The 14,500-nt window shown below is 51.7% G+C and overlaps 1 protein-coding gene across 15 annotated transcripts in view; it reads right to left on the bottom strand.

Moving 5' to 3' along the window:
- The window catches only part of FANCA (FA complementation group A), a 39,276-nt gene that overhangs the window by 15,201 nt on the left and 9,575 nt on the right, over positions 1–14,500 (bottom strand). For 14 of the 15 annotated variants that reach the window (XR_014059062.1, XR_014059061.1, XR_014059056.1 and 11 more), the window contains 16 exons: positions 13,839–13,921; positions 13,516–13,549; positions 13,075–13,141; positions 11,800–11,912; positions 10,855–10,931; positions 10,478–10,619; positions 10,019–10,152; positions 8,211–8,321; positions 7,340–7,435; positions 7,203–7,262; positions 6,373–6,461; positions 5,785–5,845; positions 5,649–5,698; positions 2,556–2,632; positions 1,327–1,440; positions 211–347 (listed from right to left, as the gene is read on the bottom strand). Coding sequence is in view for 9 of the 15 variants with exons in the window: in XM_081508078.1 (XP_081364204.1) it covers positions 211–347; positions 1,327–1,440; positions 2,556–2,632; positions 5,649–5,698; positions 5,785–5,845; positions 6,373–6,461; positions 7,203–7,262; positions 7,340–7,435; positions 8,211–8,321; positions 10,019–10,152; positions 10,478–10,619; positions 10,855–10,931; positions 11,800–11,912; positions 13,075–13,141; positions 13,516–13,549; positions 13,839–13,921 (1,445 nt within the window). In the remaining 6 variants the exon portion in view is untranslated. The remainder of the gene's footprint in view (positions 1–210; positions 348–1,326; positions 1,441–2,555; positions 2,633–5,648; positions 5,699–5,784; positions 5,846–6,372; positions 6,462–7,202; positions 7,263–7,339; positions 7,436–8,210; positions 8,322–10,018; positions 10,153–10,477; positions 10,620–10,854; positions 10,932–11,799; positions 11,913–13,074; positions 13,142–13,515; positions 13,550–13,838; positions 13,922–14,500) is intronic. The other variant, XM_081508074.1, reaches the window with a different exon arrangement.

Raw genomic sequence — 14,500 nt, 5'->3', positions numbered from 1 at the left:
AAGACTGTGATACAGGCTGCCGCCCAGAGAGAAGGCTGCCACTCCCAGGTCATAGGAACCCCCAGACCCTGGGAAGGTCCCCCGGGGTCATGATGGGATGTGTCAGTGGAGGACAGGGTTGGCAGACCTGCCCACACCTTTGTCCCAAGTGAAGAGTCTGCATGCAGACAACATCAAACCCTCAACTCACTCACACATGGTCACACTCACCCTCTGCTCCCGCGGCTGCAGCTCGGGGGCCTGGATGCTGAGCTGCACCGGGGCCTCCTCTACTCTGCCGACGTCCTCGCTGAGGCCCAGGACAGAGTGGAGCCTCTCAGAGACCATGGCCACCTGAGCTGATAGCACTACAAGGCAAGGACCGCCATGAGCATGGGCGTCCCTGCCTCCACTGTGTCTACACCACCTCCACCTCGCATCGCCTGCCACCTCTGCAGGCGCTGACACCTGCTGCAGCCCCTTGGTCCAGCCTTGGTGTCCCCCAGGACCACAGGCTGCAGGGGCAGTGTTAGGAAGGGCCATGCTGGCCACAAGGGGATGTCCTGGGCCCGCAAGGTGACCACAGCTGCGGCAGAGCTAACCACACAGGGCTGGGACTGTGAAAACCATGTGTCACTTCTGACCCTCAATTTTAACTCCTCACAGGCTTCCATGTTCTCTGCAGGTCATATGTGAATCTACATAGACTATATCCATTCACAACATACCTATTTTTTTTTATATTTCTAGGCTACATGGTTTATCTGCAAGTTTTTTCAAATTGTCATTTACCTCCAAAAAATTAAGTATGTTTACTGAAAATAATCTGCATATACTGAATGGACCTGTGCAGTTAAAAACATGGCTTATTTATATTAGTTTCTGCATTTAGCATAACAAAAGTCTAAAACTACTGGAATTGAGCACTTTATTTTGTGGCCACCACGTGCTCTGAACTGCACAGAGTGGTTCTCCAGGTCCCCCACAGGAGACAGTCCAGGAGGAGAGACCCAGTGCTGAGGGCTGGAGGTGCTGGGCAGTGGAGGTCAGAAAGAAAACCACACCCAGCCCAGCACACAGCTTCCTCCTCTACATCACCTATCCCACCAGTGCTGAGGAGAGAAAGTTCACCTTCTGCCAAGGCTTCGGGACAGCCTGCATGTCAGAAACAAGGCTGTGTCCTCCACACCCACCAGGCCACGGTCAGGCTTTGTGACACAAGCTGAGCTCAGGGAACACAATGACCACTGTGGCTTAGGGATCAGCCATGAGCTCGAGCACACAGGACGTGCCTTCCCACCCACAGACACCCACTGTGGATGGCCCTGCCTGCAGCCCCCTCCTCACCATCATGCTGGGTGGGGTCCGTCATAGAGGCCCTGAGCTCCTGCAGGGCAGCCATGAGCAGGTCCAGTGGCTCCTCTGCACAGCTGGGCTCCACTTCCTCTCCCTGGGCTGCATCTGAGAGGCAGGAGGTGATTTTCACAATTGGGCTAGACAGGAAGCACACGGAAGTTTAGGAGCTATGCACATCATCACCGCAAGTGTAAAATGCACATACATAATGAAAAAGACCAAACGCTTGTGGAGGGAGGCTGGGCTGGGGGTATGAATTATGGACAGATAATGGTCAAACTGATGATGATGCTTCTCAAACTTTTAAGTAACATTGTGATACAGTTTTTTTACCACAAGATGTTAAGATCAGATATAAGAGGGAATTACCAGTCCTCAACATACATTTAAAAGGTTCTAGAAGCCCTTTTCCAAAAGTAGGACCAGGGATCAGGAAAAGAGAGGCGAGGCTGCTCTTGGCTCTGGACACAGCCCTCCAGCCCCTTGGCACCTCATCAGTGAGATGTTCTGATATAGGTCCAAACAGGTGTGGGTCCCCTTGGCCATCAGAACCTGTGGCACACTGTGTGAGAGTGTTCTGCCAGACAGAACCAGAGAATAGAGTTGCAGGCAGTCAGTTAGCTTAACTGGCCGGCAGGCAGCAGAGGCTTTGACCAGCAAACAGCAGTACCATCTCGACACTGACAGACCAGGCCCCATGCAGATGGCACCTTGCTCCTGGGCGGTGGGGTAGGGACAGTGTCCCCGGCTGCTCCAGGTCTGATGCACTCTTGGCCCAGGTCTACATCACTGTCCCCTAGAAGCAGCAAGATCCTCACCAACATCACAAAGAGCCGAGGCAGACCCCCAGTAGGACATGGTGCAGAACTAGCTCCATGGCCTCAGCCTGGCTGGTCACCTGAATGTAAAGCTTGAATCAGATGGGCAAACAGAAACCACGTCACAACCTCAGTGGGGCACGCAAAAATGACAGTCAAGTGGACTTGGTACCGCATCCTTCAGGAAGTGTATGGCAGGTACTTCCCGGCTGAGACCTGAGAGGGTTGACATCACAGGCAGCCCTCCTGGTGTCACAACCATCCCGGGGCTGAGCCATTCAGTCTCTGAAGCCACAGCTCTGACCAGACCAAGCACGATATGACCAGACCAGAGGGACTAGGGCGCCACCGACAATGTCTCGTGATTCGGGAAGCAGAGATGGGCACGAATGAGGACCATACCTTCTGGCTGCTTCTGTCCGGCAGTGGAGCAGGCTTGGCGGTAGGTGGAGTACAGGGCTGGGGGAATTTTATCTGCTCTGGGTCAGAAGGAAACAGTAAAATAGTCCACTGCAATTTAAATTGATTCTCAAGGTTACAATTCCAGAAACTATCATAAAACAAAAATATGCAATACAGTAAACTGTACGACATATAAAGAGATTATACAACACCACACCACATGACTCTACTGAATAATACATGCTACATAAACATCTCCCAATGGTTTTTGTTGGATAGAGAGATTAGAAATGATTTTCACTTCTCTCAGTCAAGTTTTGGTAATTCCCAGATTTTAAAGGTGAAATTAATTACTTTTAATGAGAAATGCTAAGAAAAACACCCAATTAATGCTTATGTCACTCAAAATATAAGTCCATTGATGAGGATGCAGGGCAGCTACAGGGCATGGACCCAGGTGGCATGCCCTCATGTCACAGGGACGAATCCAAGGACAAGACCCACGGAGTCAACTTCAGAGGAGTGGAAGTCACAAGTGGCCCAATTATGAGACACATGGACAGCAGCATGGTCTGCAGGACACTTCCCCCACACACTCACTGTGCTGCAAACTGTGATGACAAGACTCAAGCAGAAGAACAGAGAGAGACCTGCTGTGGTCTAGAGTATGAATGTGGACAGGGACTGGAGACTAGGAGCTGAGGGGCACCACCTACTGCCCTGGGGTCAGTAAAGCCTTTAGCCCAAAAATCAGAAACCAATGCAATTAAAAAGAACAAACTCAAGGAAACACAGAAATCCACAGAAAAGAAACTGTGAGTCGTTGCTCTCATTAATATCTTCAGAGAGGCAAGACATAGCACTGCAGCTATGAAACAAGAATGGATTCCCTGGAGGCTCAGTGGTAAAGAATCTGCCTGTCAGTGCAGGAGACAAGGGTTCGATCACTAGTCCAGGAAAATCCCACATGCTGTGGAACAGCCCATGCATCACAACTGGTGAGCGTGTGCCCTAGAGCCCATGCTCCACAAGAGAAGCCACCACAATGAGAATCCCGTGCACCGCAACTAGAGTAGCCCCTGCTTACTGCAACTAGAGAAAAACTCACACAATAAAAAAGACCCAGCACAGTCAAAAATAAATTATATAAAAGGAATGGACTGCTGTACAAAGAAATACCTGATGGCAGAAATGAAACACTCAGTAAAAGTACCTACAGATAAACTTTAAGAAATCTCCCAGAAAGGAGAGGGAAAACAAAATGAAACAGATATGCAAAATATGACAAAAGAGAAAAAAGTCAGAAGACACTTCAGGAGATAAAACACCTAAAAAAGAGAAGTTCCAAAAAGGAAAAAGACACAGAGGAAACTTGCAATGACACGAACCAAGATAAAATAATCAGTGTCTGGGACTGGCTTCAAAACCATCCAGAATACTGGGTGGGTAAGTGAATTTGAAGGATACAGATGAAACAAGATTGGTCATTTACTGATAACTATTAAATCTGGGTGACAGATTCTATTCTGCTTTTCTGTCTTCAATTTTTCATAAAAAAGGATTTTAAATATCCAAGAAAATTCCCTAGTACTGAAGGATATGAACTTCCAGATTAAAAGCCCTACCCTATGCCCAGCCCAGAAATGAAATCAGATCTACAGTGAAATGCACTGCTATAAAACTTCAGAACACAGGGAACAAAGACACTACAGGCCTCCAGAAAGAAGAACACAGATTCCATGCAAAGAGTCAGAAATTGTAAGTTTCTAACATCTCAGCAGCAACACTGGACACCAGAAGTCAAGGAAGTGACTCAAAAATTTGAGGGAAAATAATTTCCAACTTAGATTTCTATACCCAGCCAAACTACCTATCAAATGTCGGGCTAAAAAAAGTGTCAAAAAATTTACCTCCCATCCATCCTTTTGTGAGAAGCTTCAATAGGATGCTTTCCACCAACACAAAGGAGTAAACCAAGAAAGAGGATGATCTTGGTATAGAAAAGAGAATCCAGCACAAGCCATGGCAGACAACAGCACAAGGTGATGCTGAAGGGAGAAGCAAGGGTGACAGCTGTCTTAAAGGTATAAACAGCTAGTAAGTCAGACTGGAGCAGGTTAGAAGGCCTAGAAGAGATTTCCCTACAATATAACTGCTGGGATACTTGATGATTCTGAATAAGAGAACAGACACCCAGCTGAGTCTGCAGGGAAGCATATAAATATGTACAAGGAAAACTAAGATAAAAATGATTATGAACTCCAGAGAAAACAAAAGGAACAACTCTAAACAGTGTCTGGATAGCCTTAAAAACAAGCATTAAATATTGGGGTTTAAAAAACTATTACAGGAAGAAAAAAAAAAAAACTATTACAGGAAGGACAGCTATGTTTATTGGTGGAGGAAAGAAAACTAAAACAGAAAAAGTAGTAAGTACTGAAATAAAGTTATTTGGAGATTTGTGCAAAATATCAAAAAATCAGGGAAGACTTGAAAATGCTTGCTTCCAGAAAGAAAGTGAAGTGGTGGATGGGTGGGGCATGGCAATCTGTCTTAAACTTCATAGAAATATATGATTCTTTAGTCTAACGTGTTTTTTTAATTTTGACATATAGTTGAATTACAACATTGTGTTAATTTCTGCTGTACAGCAACATGACCCAGTTATATATATCGATGCATTCTTTTTCATATTCTTCTCTATTCTGATTTATCACAGGATATTGAATAGTTACATATGCTATACAGTAGGATCTTGCTGTTTATCTATCCTATATATAACAGTGTACATCTGCTGGTCCCAAACTTCCGGTCTATGCCTCCCCTTCTACACCGTGCTCCCCTCCCAGCACCAAGTCTGTTCTCTATGTTTGTGAGCCTGTTTCTGTTTCATTTGTGTCATGTTTTAGATTCTACATACAAGAGACATCATGTGGTATTTGCGAAGTTGTGATATTCAGAATCAAAGGAATTTTCTTTTTAACGTTTTAACCAACTAATTTTAAGGCAACTGTTTATAGATACATAGAGCACACATGTGACACCACACAGGTCTCTGTGCGGCTAGCCCCCAGCCGCACTGGCCACACATACCTCCTCAGGGACTCGATAAGAGCCTCGCGGGAATCAGGGGCTCTCGGGAGCTATGAGGAAAGAGACTCTGTGAGATGCCGACAAGAACCCCAGTCTCTGTCAACCCAGCCCCAGGGTCACAGAGATATGTACTGACCACTCGCGGTGTGAGCAGTGCAGGAAGGAAGTGGGACAGGTAATAGGACCTCCGGAATATGCTGCAACAGAGAAGGGCAGGCTCAGGGCAGCCCCTGGCAGAGGATCCACAGCAGGGCAGTGACCATCCACATCTGAGGCTGTCCCTGAAGGTCAGCATCATGTTTTCAAGTCTTCTTTCTCACTGTTTTGGGGCCCTTCACACAAACAGAACTCTGTGCTGGTGACCACCTGTGCCTGGAGAGTCAGGGAATTCTGGAATCTGGGCTCATCCACGGTCAGAAGGTTTACCGTGCGAGCTGGAGGCCATGCACATCCCTCAGGGGCAAAGCCTTAAGAAAGCTACCCCATGCCGGGAGCAGCCAGAATTCATGCTTTGGGGTCACAGCAAATTCTACAAAATTTTGCTATTCAACTCCCCACATTGGCCTCACACGGTCACCACTGAAGCATGAACAAGAAAAATCATTGTGGCTTAAGGGAGGGCCTGTTCTGATCCCTCTGAACAGCTTTCCTAAAGGGCCCACCCATCACGGCCACACACCTTCGCTGGGGCTTGCCCAATAGCCCTCCCGGTGTGTGACCCTACCTGGCCTCCAGGATGGCAATGGGAACCTTCCCTGTGTGTTCAAACACCGTGAGTGCCTTCTCAACATCCTGGGTCGCTTGGCTCTGGGGCTGGATGGAAAGGAACGGAAGACTTAAAGAAAAGGCAGGAGCAGAGCAGGGCTGTGGTTTTGTGGTCAGGTGAGAGGCACAAGAGAGCAGGGCATGCAGACAAGCCCCTGTGCCAGCAAACTGCTAGGAGGGATCGACTGCTGCCCCCAGCCTCAGTGACCTCACCATGTGTGAGAGCTGCCCTGCCGGCCCCCATGTGTCTGTCCCTCTACTCCCTTTCTGCTGCCCTTCTAGAGTGACAGAGACCCCAGTGCAAGATTTTCAGGTGGGAAGATGCAGAGACCTGATTTTTGACATTTAAAAACATTATGAAATGGTCACTTATAAACAGCAATAAATCTTAAACGGAAAACTGCTTTACATATTTTAAAGCTTTAATCTGACAGTCCAGCAGCACCTCCAAAGGTTCTTCAAAGACTCACAACTTTGAGGTTAGAGTGTCTTAGCCCATACACCCACCTGACATGTGTCTACACGAACACAGTTAACACTTTTCTGTAATTCCAAGAAAAACACAACCCTGCCCTTCCCTAGCTGATTTAGACTACTTTGTCCATGAAACCACATGAAGGGGACCCCAAGAAGAAATGTTACTGGACGTGGGGCCCTTGCTGCTGCTGTGAACAGACACTGGAGGATGGCTCACCCCGGCCGCCGCACATGTGGGTGCCCAGATGGAAGAGGCTCTAACGTGCAGAGTCCGGAAAGGAGGCTACGCAGAGAGGAGCACGGGCACGTTACCTGTGTGATGTCTCCAGCAGAAGACAAGTCCTCATAGAGCCCCATGTTTTCTATAGAAACCTGCAAAGAGGTGGGTGTTGATAAGGACCCCTGGGGGTGCCGGGCTCCACGGACAGAGAGGAGGAGCTGGGACTCACTTTGAGGTCGGCCAAGCGTGTCTTGGCCAGCGCCACATAATCGGTGAGGAGGGTGCGATACTTGCCAGGGACCAGAGGTGGGTGGAGAATGTGCACCTGTGGGCAGAGGGTGGAGGCGTCCATCAGCTCCTCAGCTGCCCTGACTTTCTGGGGCAGTCACTCACACTGACCACAGAAGAGTCCCAGAATCAGCCACAGACCACAGAGGACATGCAGCAGACAGGGCCCTGGGCCAGGTGAGGGCAGGAAGGGTCCTGTCACAGAGCTGGCTCCCAGGCCCCACATGGGAGGGAGGCAGTGGGGGGTGGGGGGGACAGGACTCAGGAGGGCATGTGCTCACTCCCTCTATGTGCGTTACTTCGTGCGTACTCTTTGAAATGAAATATACATTTCTTAATTAAATAGGAAGATGATGTTCATTTTCCAAGTGCCCTACCCACGAAAGTGAGTGCTGGGGACAGTCATTTCATTACAAAAGCAAGTGCACAGCAGGATGCTTTTGGTGACAAAGAACATGAACTGAGCATCCAGTCTTACACCCCAGGAATGACAATCATGGCCTCAGGGGCATATTCCCCCAGCTTCTTTGTCAGTATACAAACAGATCATTTGGAACACCAAACACAGGGCCCAAGACGCTTGCCTGCCTCACCGTCTGTGGTGTGTGGGCACGCAGATGGCCCTGCTCACGTATTAGCTCCCAGGACCACACACGCTGGTTTCTGGGCATTTACCAGAAGAAACCTGCCTGCCTCGGGTACACCCTGACACCCGAGGGTGGTGTCCCCGTCTTGTGACTGTTCCCTGCTGCAGTGTCCTGGGGGAACCCCAGGACCAGGGACTTGAGCAGAAGGTCCTGCCGGCCTCTCACCTGCAGGTACCGGGGGACCTCGAAGGGCACGAGGTCGGACAGGAACTTGAAGAGGAAGACCAGCGCCTTCTTGCTGCAGCTATGGATGCTCCTAGCGCTGCCGAAAGTGGCCTGGGGAGGGGCCCAGGAATGAAGTGGGGGCTACAGGAGGACCTGCCATGCAGTGGCCATGGCTACGTCCTGGCCTCAGCAATAGCAGGAAGAGGGAAGCAAAGTCATTTTAGCTTGCTCGTCTCCAGGATGCCATGGCTGTGCCCTAGCTAAACAGACAGACTGAGAATTTTAAAAGTTAAAAATACAGTCCTGTAGGGCTTCCCTGGTGGCCCAGTGGTTAAGAATTTGCCTGCGAATACAGGGGACACGGGTTCCATCCCTGGTTCAAGAAGATTCCACATACTGAGGGGCAAGTAAGCCAGTGCACCACAACTACTGAGCCCCAACTCTAGAGCCCATGCTCCACAACAAGACAAGCCACTGCAATGAGAAGCCTGTGGTTGACTCTGCCCAGACCACGTGGCCTCCTGCCTCCTTATGAGGGCAGTCTGGCAGGACGGCGAAAACCAACACGGCTGCTTTTGTGCACACTGGGCTGCTCTGTGGTTGTTTTCACGTCCACGGGGATGGGGTGGGGGGTGCCCTTCCCTCTGCTCCCACCAGGTACAGGTGTTTGTTCTACTCTCACAACTAGAGAGCAACCCTGGCTTGCTGCAACTAGGGAAAACCTGTGCAGCAAGGGAGACTCAGTGCAGCCAAAATCAAATAAAAACTTTTAAATTTAAAAACATTTAAAAAATTTATAAAGAATACATTCCTGTAGAAAATGGTAAATATGGTACCTTTCTGTGAACCTTAGAGACAGGATGTGTCAGATGCCCACGAGAGCCCTGTCCTCAAAGACACGCTCATTCCACTCCAACTGCATGCTCAGCAGAGTGGACGACAGCCCTGCAGGGGAGGTAGCCACGGCAGGTGGGCCTTCGGCAAAGCCCCAGGTCACAGCAGGAAAGCAAAGCAGACCCTTAGAGAACTCGGGGTGCCTGGCGGCACCTGGGAGAGGGAGGTTCTGAAGAGTCAGCCCTGAGCAGTCTGGATGAGCCAGCAAAGAGCAGCACCCACCCTACGTGAGGCCCACCCGCCACATTGCAGGGCCTGCGGCAGCTCCTCCTCCAGATCACACCCCTAGTTCTTCTGAAAAAGGATGGTCAGACAGACAGACATACAGTCAACAGAGTGAGCATGCAGGACACACAGTCGACACTGCTGGGCCTGCATCAGAGCACTGTGTGGGCCCCAAGTGAATCCTCAGTGCCAGGATACTGGGCACAGCTGCGGAGCCCGTGTCCAGCAGGAGCCCCTGGTCTGCTGTGTGGAGCTGGAGGATGCACGGGGCAGGAGGGAGCTTCATTCAGTGAAAGAACGAACCACGCCCACCAACCCAACAGGCAAGCCGGGCACAGGGCCCAGCAAGGAGGCAACAGCTCTGCCACCCAAGCTTCTACAAAGAATAGGCCTTGTAATCCCACATCTACACGCACCCAGATGGGCTCAGCAGTCTGGGAGGAGTGGCAAACACCTGCACGCGGTCGGAAGTAGAGCAGAGAGAAGGGCGCCACCCCCGACCCCATCGCCATGGACGTGAGAACTACCACAGAGCAGCCCAGCGTGCACAAAAGCAGCCGTGTTGGTTTTTGCCGTCCTGCCAGACTGCACTCATAAGGAGTGCCATGCGGTCTTGGCAGAGTCAACCATAGCTGCAAGTGTGGGCCATGCTGGAGCCCAGGGGCCGAGCGGGAGTGCAGGCAACTCACCTGGAACCAGGTAGCATAGGATGGGAAGACAGCAGGGCCCTCCAGCGCGGCCTGCCGCACAACCAGGAACGCCAAGACCATGCTGTCTAAGTCCCAGCTCTCGAACGCACGTGCCAGCAGACGCGTCACCCAACCTAGATAAGAACATCAGCACGGCTGTGGATGAGCCAGGGGTGCGGCCAGAACCGTCCGCCTGCCCCACACCGATCCCCAAGCATGGGTGGCGGCCTGCATGCAGCCCGGCAGATGGCAATGGGCAGACGGCAGAAGGCAGGGCACCTGCTGAGCAGGCGTGAAGGGCTTCATTTTCACTGAGCTGGACACAGTGATTCTGTGACAGGCTCACCCACAGACACTGGTCCATAAATCACACACACATACACACTGGGAACAGGACACAGCTCCCGCCCTGCGCACCAACACACACCTGGAAAAGGACATAACTCCCGCCCCACGCACCATTAACCAGCTGCTGTGCATCCGGGAGGCAGATGACCAGTGTGGACACACAGGACAGCACGTGTCTCCAGTTTACCTCCTGCGTCTCCAGAATGTCTTGTAAGTGGCCCACCAGCTCCTCTGGGCTCAGGATCACAAAGAGCTGGAAGCAGAGTCAAAGCTGGACCTTCACCTCCTCCCACTCTGCATCAGACACAACCTGGACTCAAAACACCTGCCCACGCTGACCCCCGTGGCCAGCACCAGCTAAAGGGAGTTCTCTTCTGAGGCTACGGTGCTCTGCCCTAGTAACAAGTCCAGTCTTAGACCGAGATGGTCATCCAGCCGGGGACAGCTGTGGCTGTGCTGTCTCCCAGGATCCCACCCCATGCACTCACCCTGCGGTACAGGCCACTGAGCAGAGCGGGCGTCCTTGCAAAGCTCCACTCTCTCTGCATCTGAACGGCATCGGAAACTTCACTCAGGAGGAAACACACAGAAGGACAGATCAGCAATGATCCATGTTCACTGGTTCAATGTCAATCAACCACCGTGTTTTAATTTGCACTTTTCCAAGTGTATGTGAACTTCACTGTTTCCCCATTTGTCAACCATTTTTTCTGTCATATCCTTTATCATACATATCTACTAAATATCCTCCAACCCATCAGTTACATTTTAATTATTTGGCTTTCAAACTTTCACTGTGAACAAGCAGCGAGGACGCCGTGGATAGGATGGCAGGTGGAAAAGCACAGGTCAGTGGGCCCAGGCCCTCCACTGGAGCAGCGACCTCTTAGGAGTTTCCTGTGCCCCGAGGGCAGGCGTGTCGGGAGCCATGCAGACCTGAAGAAGGCTTGGGTGCTGGACACCTTTCAGGAAGCCATGTACCCAGTGGAAATGCTGACCTGAGCCATTGAGACAGAACCCTGGAATTCACAGTATGAGCACTGTTTTAAAAACCTACCTAGGAGACTTCCCTGGTGGTCCAGTGGCTAAGACTCTTGGCTCCCAATGCAGGGGACCCAGGTTTGATCCCCGGTCAGGGAACTAGATCCTACATGCCACAACTAAGATTCTGCATGCTGCAACTAAGACCCAGCTCAGCCAAATAAATATTAAAAACAGAAAACAAAAAAAAACACCTACCTAGAAAAGACAAGAAGGCCTTCACCCATTGCCATTCTACTGTGGCAATGGGTGACACTTCTTTAATTCAAACTTTCTTTATGGGAAAGCGTTACTCTCAAACAAGATGTTTAATGACAGACGACTGTCCTTCCAGTGTTAACACCCATAGTCTGAGTTCCTGTTGACGGGAGTGCCAGGGGGCTAGGACCCACCTTTTAGCACAGGCTTGTGGGTGAGGATCTGGGTCAGAGTATGACAGAACCACCTCTTCAGAGTCTCTGCTGAAAGTATACTCTGGCACATGGGTCCACTGAACACACCGAACCTGTAGACACAGCAGAGGCACTCAGGGAAGGGACCTTCTAGGTTTCCACTGCCGGGCAGCGACACCTCACGCACAAGGAGCAGTTCATCTGAAAAGCAGCAGAGACCTGCAGGACCCCCACTCCAGACTCCTGGTTCGGGCTTATGGGCTGGCCTTGCCCACACCCTGCCACACTTCTCTGGCAGGCCTGCAGCCCGGCTTCCATGCTGCAGATGGAAATGGAATCTAGGGGGGCATTACTCTACAGGACAGGATGAAAGGTAACAGTCACTGTCACAGAGAGAAGCTGGCAGGTCAGACTGGGGGCATGGAGGGCCGCTCCTCGCAGCAGGTTTCCCAGGCCACAGGAACCACAGCCCCGCCCTAGACCACAAAGCTCTCAACCACACCCATGTTCCTCAAGCCAAAGACACCATCTCCTGACACGAGAGGGAAGGAAAGACGAGGGCGCAGAGCATCACCAAAAGGTGAGGAGTAACAGGGGCCAGGCCTGACAGTGGGGCGCCCCTTAGAGGAGAGAACCCAGGGTCCCAGATGCCATGTGACCTGCCTGTGTCCCGCATGCAGTGAGGAGGCTCTGGGTGGGAGACAGGGCAGAAGCCACCCAGATAGGGAGGGGCCTCTGAGTTCACTGATTTAACCAGGGAGGCCGTGATCGCACCGAGTCAGCACATGATGAACATGCACACACATACAACCCAGCTGTGTGCTGTAGCTGCTTAGGAAGTGCTGAACCACACAGCAGGCTGAGGACTCCTGATGTCATCGTGGGGAACAGGAACCCGGAGCAAGGTAATTAAGAAGGGGAAGGAGGAACAAAGCACAGAAGCCTCCCAGGCAAGAGCCACAGTCTGGGTGGCCTCAGCCCATGATCCCCTGAAGCAGGTTCAGTCCCCAGGAGCGTGGGGCACGCCCCCACAGAAGCACATACAGGTCCTGCTGGGGCAGCATGGTAGGGAAAGGCCACCCTGGCTTGGACCCTGAGGACCCAGGCCTGCCCCCTCCTCACACCCAGAGGGGCACAGTTCCCACAGGAAGGGCCCCATCTTCAGATGGTTCCTAGCACTTTGAGCTGTCACCACGATGGTGAAGGATCATGGAGCCTTCAGGAGGGAGAGCACAGATGGGACGCTCAGCCAGCAGGCCCACCCCAGGAACTTACCAGCAGCTCCCTGCCTTGTGTGCTGGGGACCCCTCCTGTAGGCCGGCTACCACGGCTTCAAGAATGGCTGAGGCAGAAAACAGACATCAGCATCATATCGTCACATCTGTCAGAAACAGCCTTGACCAAGTGCTTCTGGGAGTCAGGTCATGGACCCCCAACCCATAATCCCTTCAAGCTCCCATGCATCTTGGTGGCACCAGACTCAAGCTTTGAAAATCCACCTAAATACACAGTGCTTTCCTAACAGACGATTCAGCTGTTACCACTGCTCTGGAGACCAGACATGAAGCCAGCAAAGCTGGTCTCCAGAGGAGACTGGAATGAGTTGGTCAGTTTATACCCCATTACAGCCATCAGAGGGCCTCTGGGGGGCATGACTGAGCTGGAAAGGCAGGAGCCGCGGGAACCCCAACCAGCCCGGCCCACAGGGCCACTCACAGGCCAGCATCCGCTCAAGAACAGCAGTGGCGATCTGTGGGGACAGAACACTGCAGTCACCTGCGTGCAAGCAAACCCGCCATCACCCTAGATCCAATCTCCAGACCCCCTCAGGGGGTCTGCCCAGGACACCCTTCCCCCGTTCCCAAGAACTGGCCCAGAGTCTGGGCGCTTCAGAAACCAGAGACGTAGGGGAGAGACCACTGCCCAGGCCCACGCCCTCGCAGCTGGACTCGGGGAGTCCCCCTATACGGATCTGCACACCCAAGCCCCTCATCCTGTACCCGCTGCCCAGAGTCCTGCTCCACTCGCCTGGCACCCACCTGGGCCATCTGCGCTGGCGCCCCATCTCCCCTCATACCCTCGCTTTTCTGGAATCCCCTCGAAACAAACATTTGCACAAGATCTGAAAAGCACAAAAGCAAAGTGTTTTCATGCACTGTGGTCTCTGGGCAGACCACTAGCTTCAGAGAGGCTGGGAGGGCAGGGTCTGCACGAAGCTGGGACACTGGCTCCAGGCCCGCGGGGCCGACCAACTGCATCCACCAGACCCAGCCAAGCCTTCCCTAAGCCCACGGCACAGAAAGGGAGACATAGCCGGTCGGGTTTATGGAAGGATGTTCTCACTTAAATAAATTTCAAGAGGGTTTCACATGTCCTTTCCCTCCTACACCAACCACACTAGGATGCTTTTAGGGCCCGAAAGTGTTAAACTGTGGGGAACAGGGCAGGAGATGGACTCAGAGCTTCTGACAAGCTTACCATCAAGGGACTGAAATTAAACAGTTTAAGCTTCATCTGGGAACAGACTGCAGGATAACTCACATCAGCAGGACAGTTTTAGGAAGAAGGAATGCCCCCTCCGCAAAGGAAGACTGCACAAGCCCCACAGGGAACCCTCTCGTCCAGGCTTCCATTTACTCATGGGCCGCATTCCTCGGGGAGGATGGGTGACTGCAGACCTGCTGACCTGCTGACCCGAGAG

The sequence above is a fragment of the Giraffa tippelskirchi genome, chromosome 7 (genome assembly GCF_054371585.1).
Source record: "Giraffa tippelskirchi isolate mGirTip1 chromosome 7, T2T-mGirTip1v1.2.pri, whole genome shotgun sequence".
NCBI lineage: Eukaryota > Metazoa > Chordata > Mammalia > Artiodactyla > Giraffidae > Giraffa > Giraffa tippelskirchi.
This window is presented reverse-complemented; position numbering and strand designations above follow the sequence as displayed.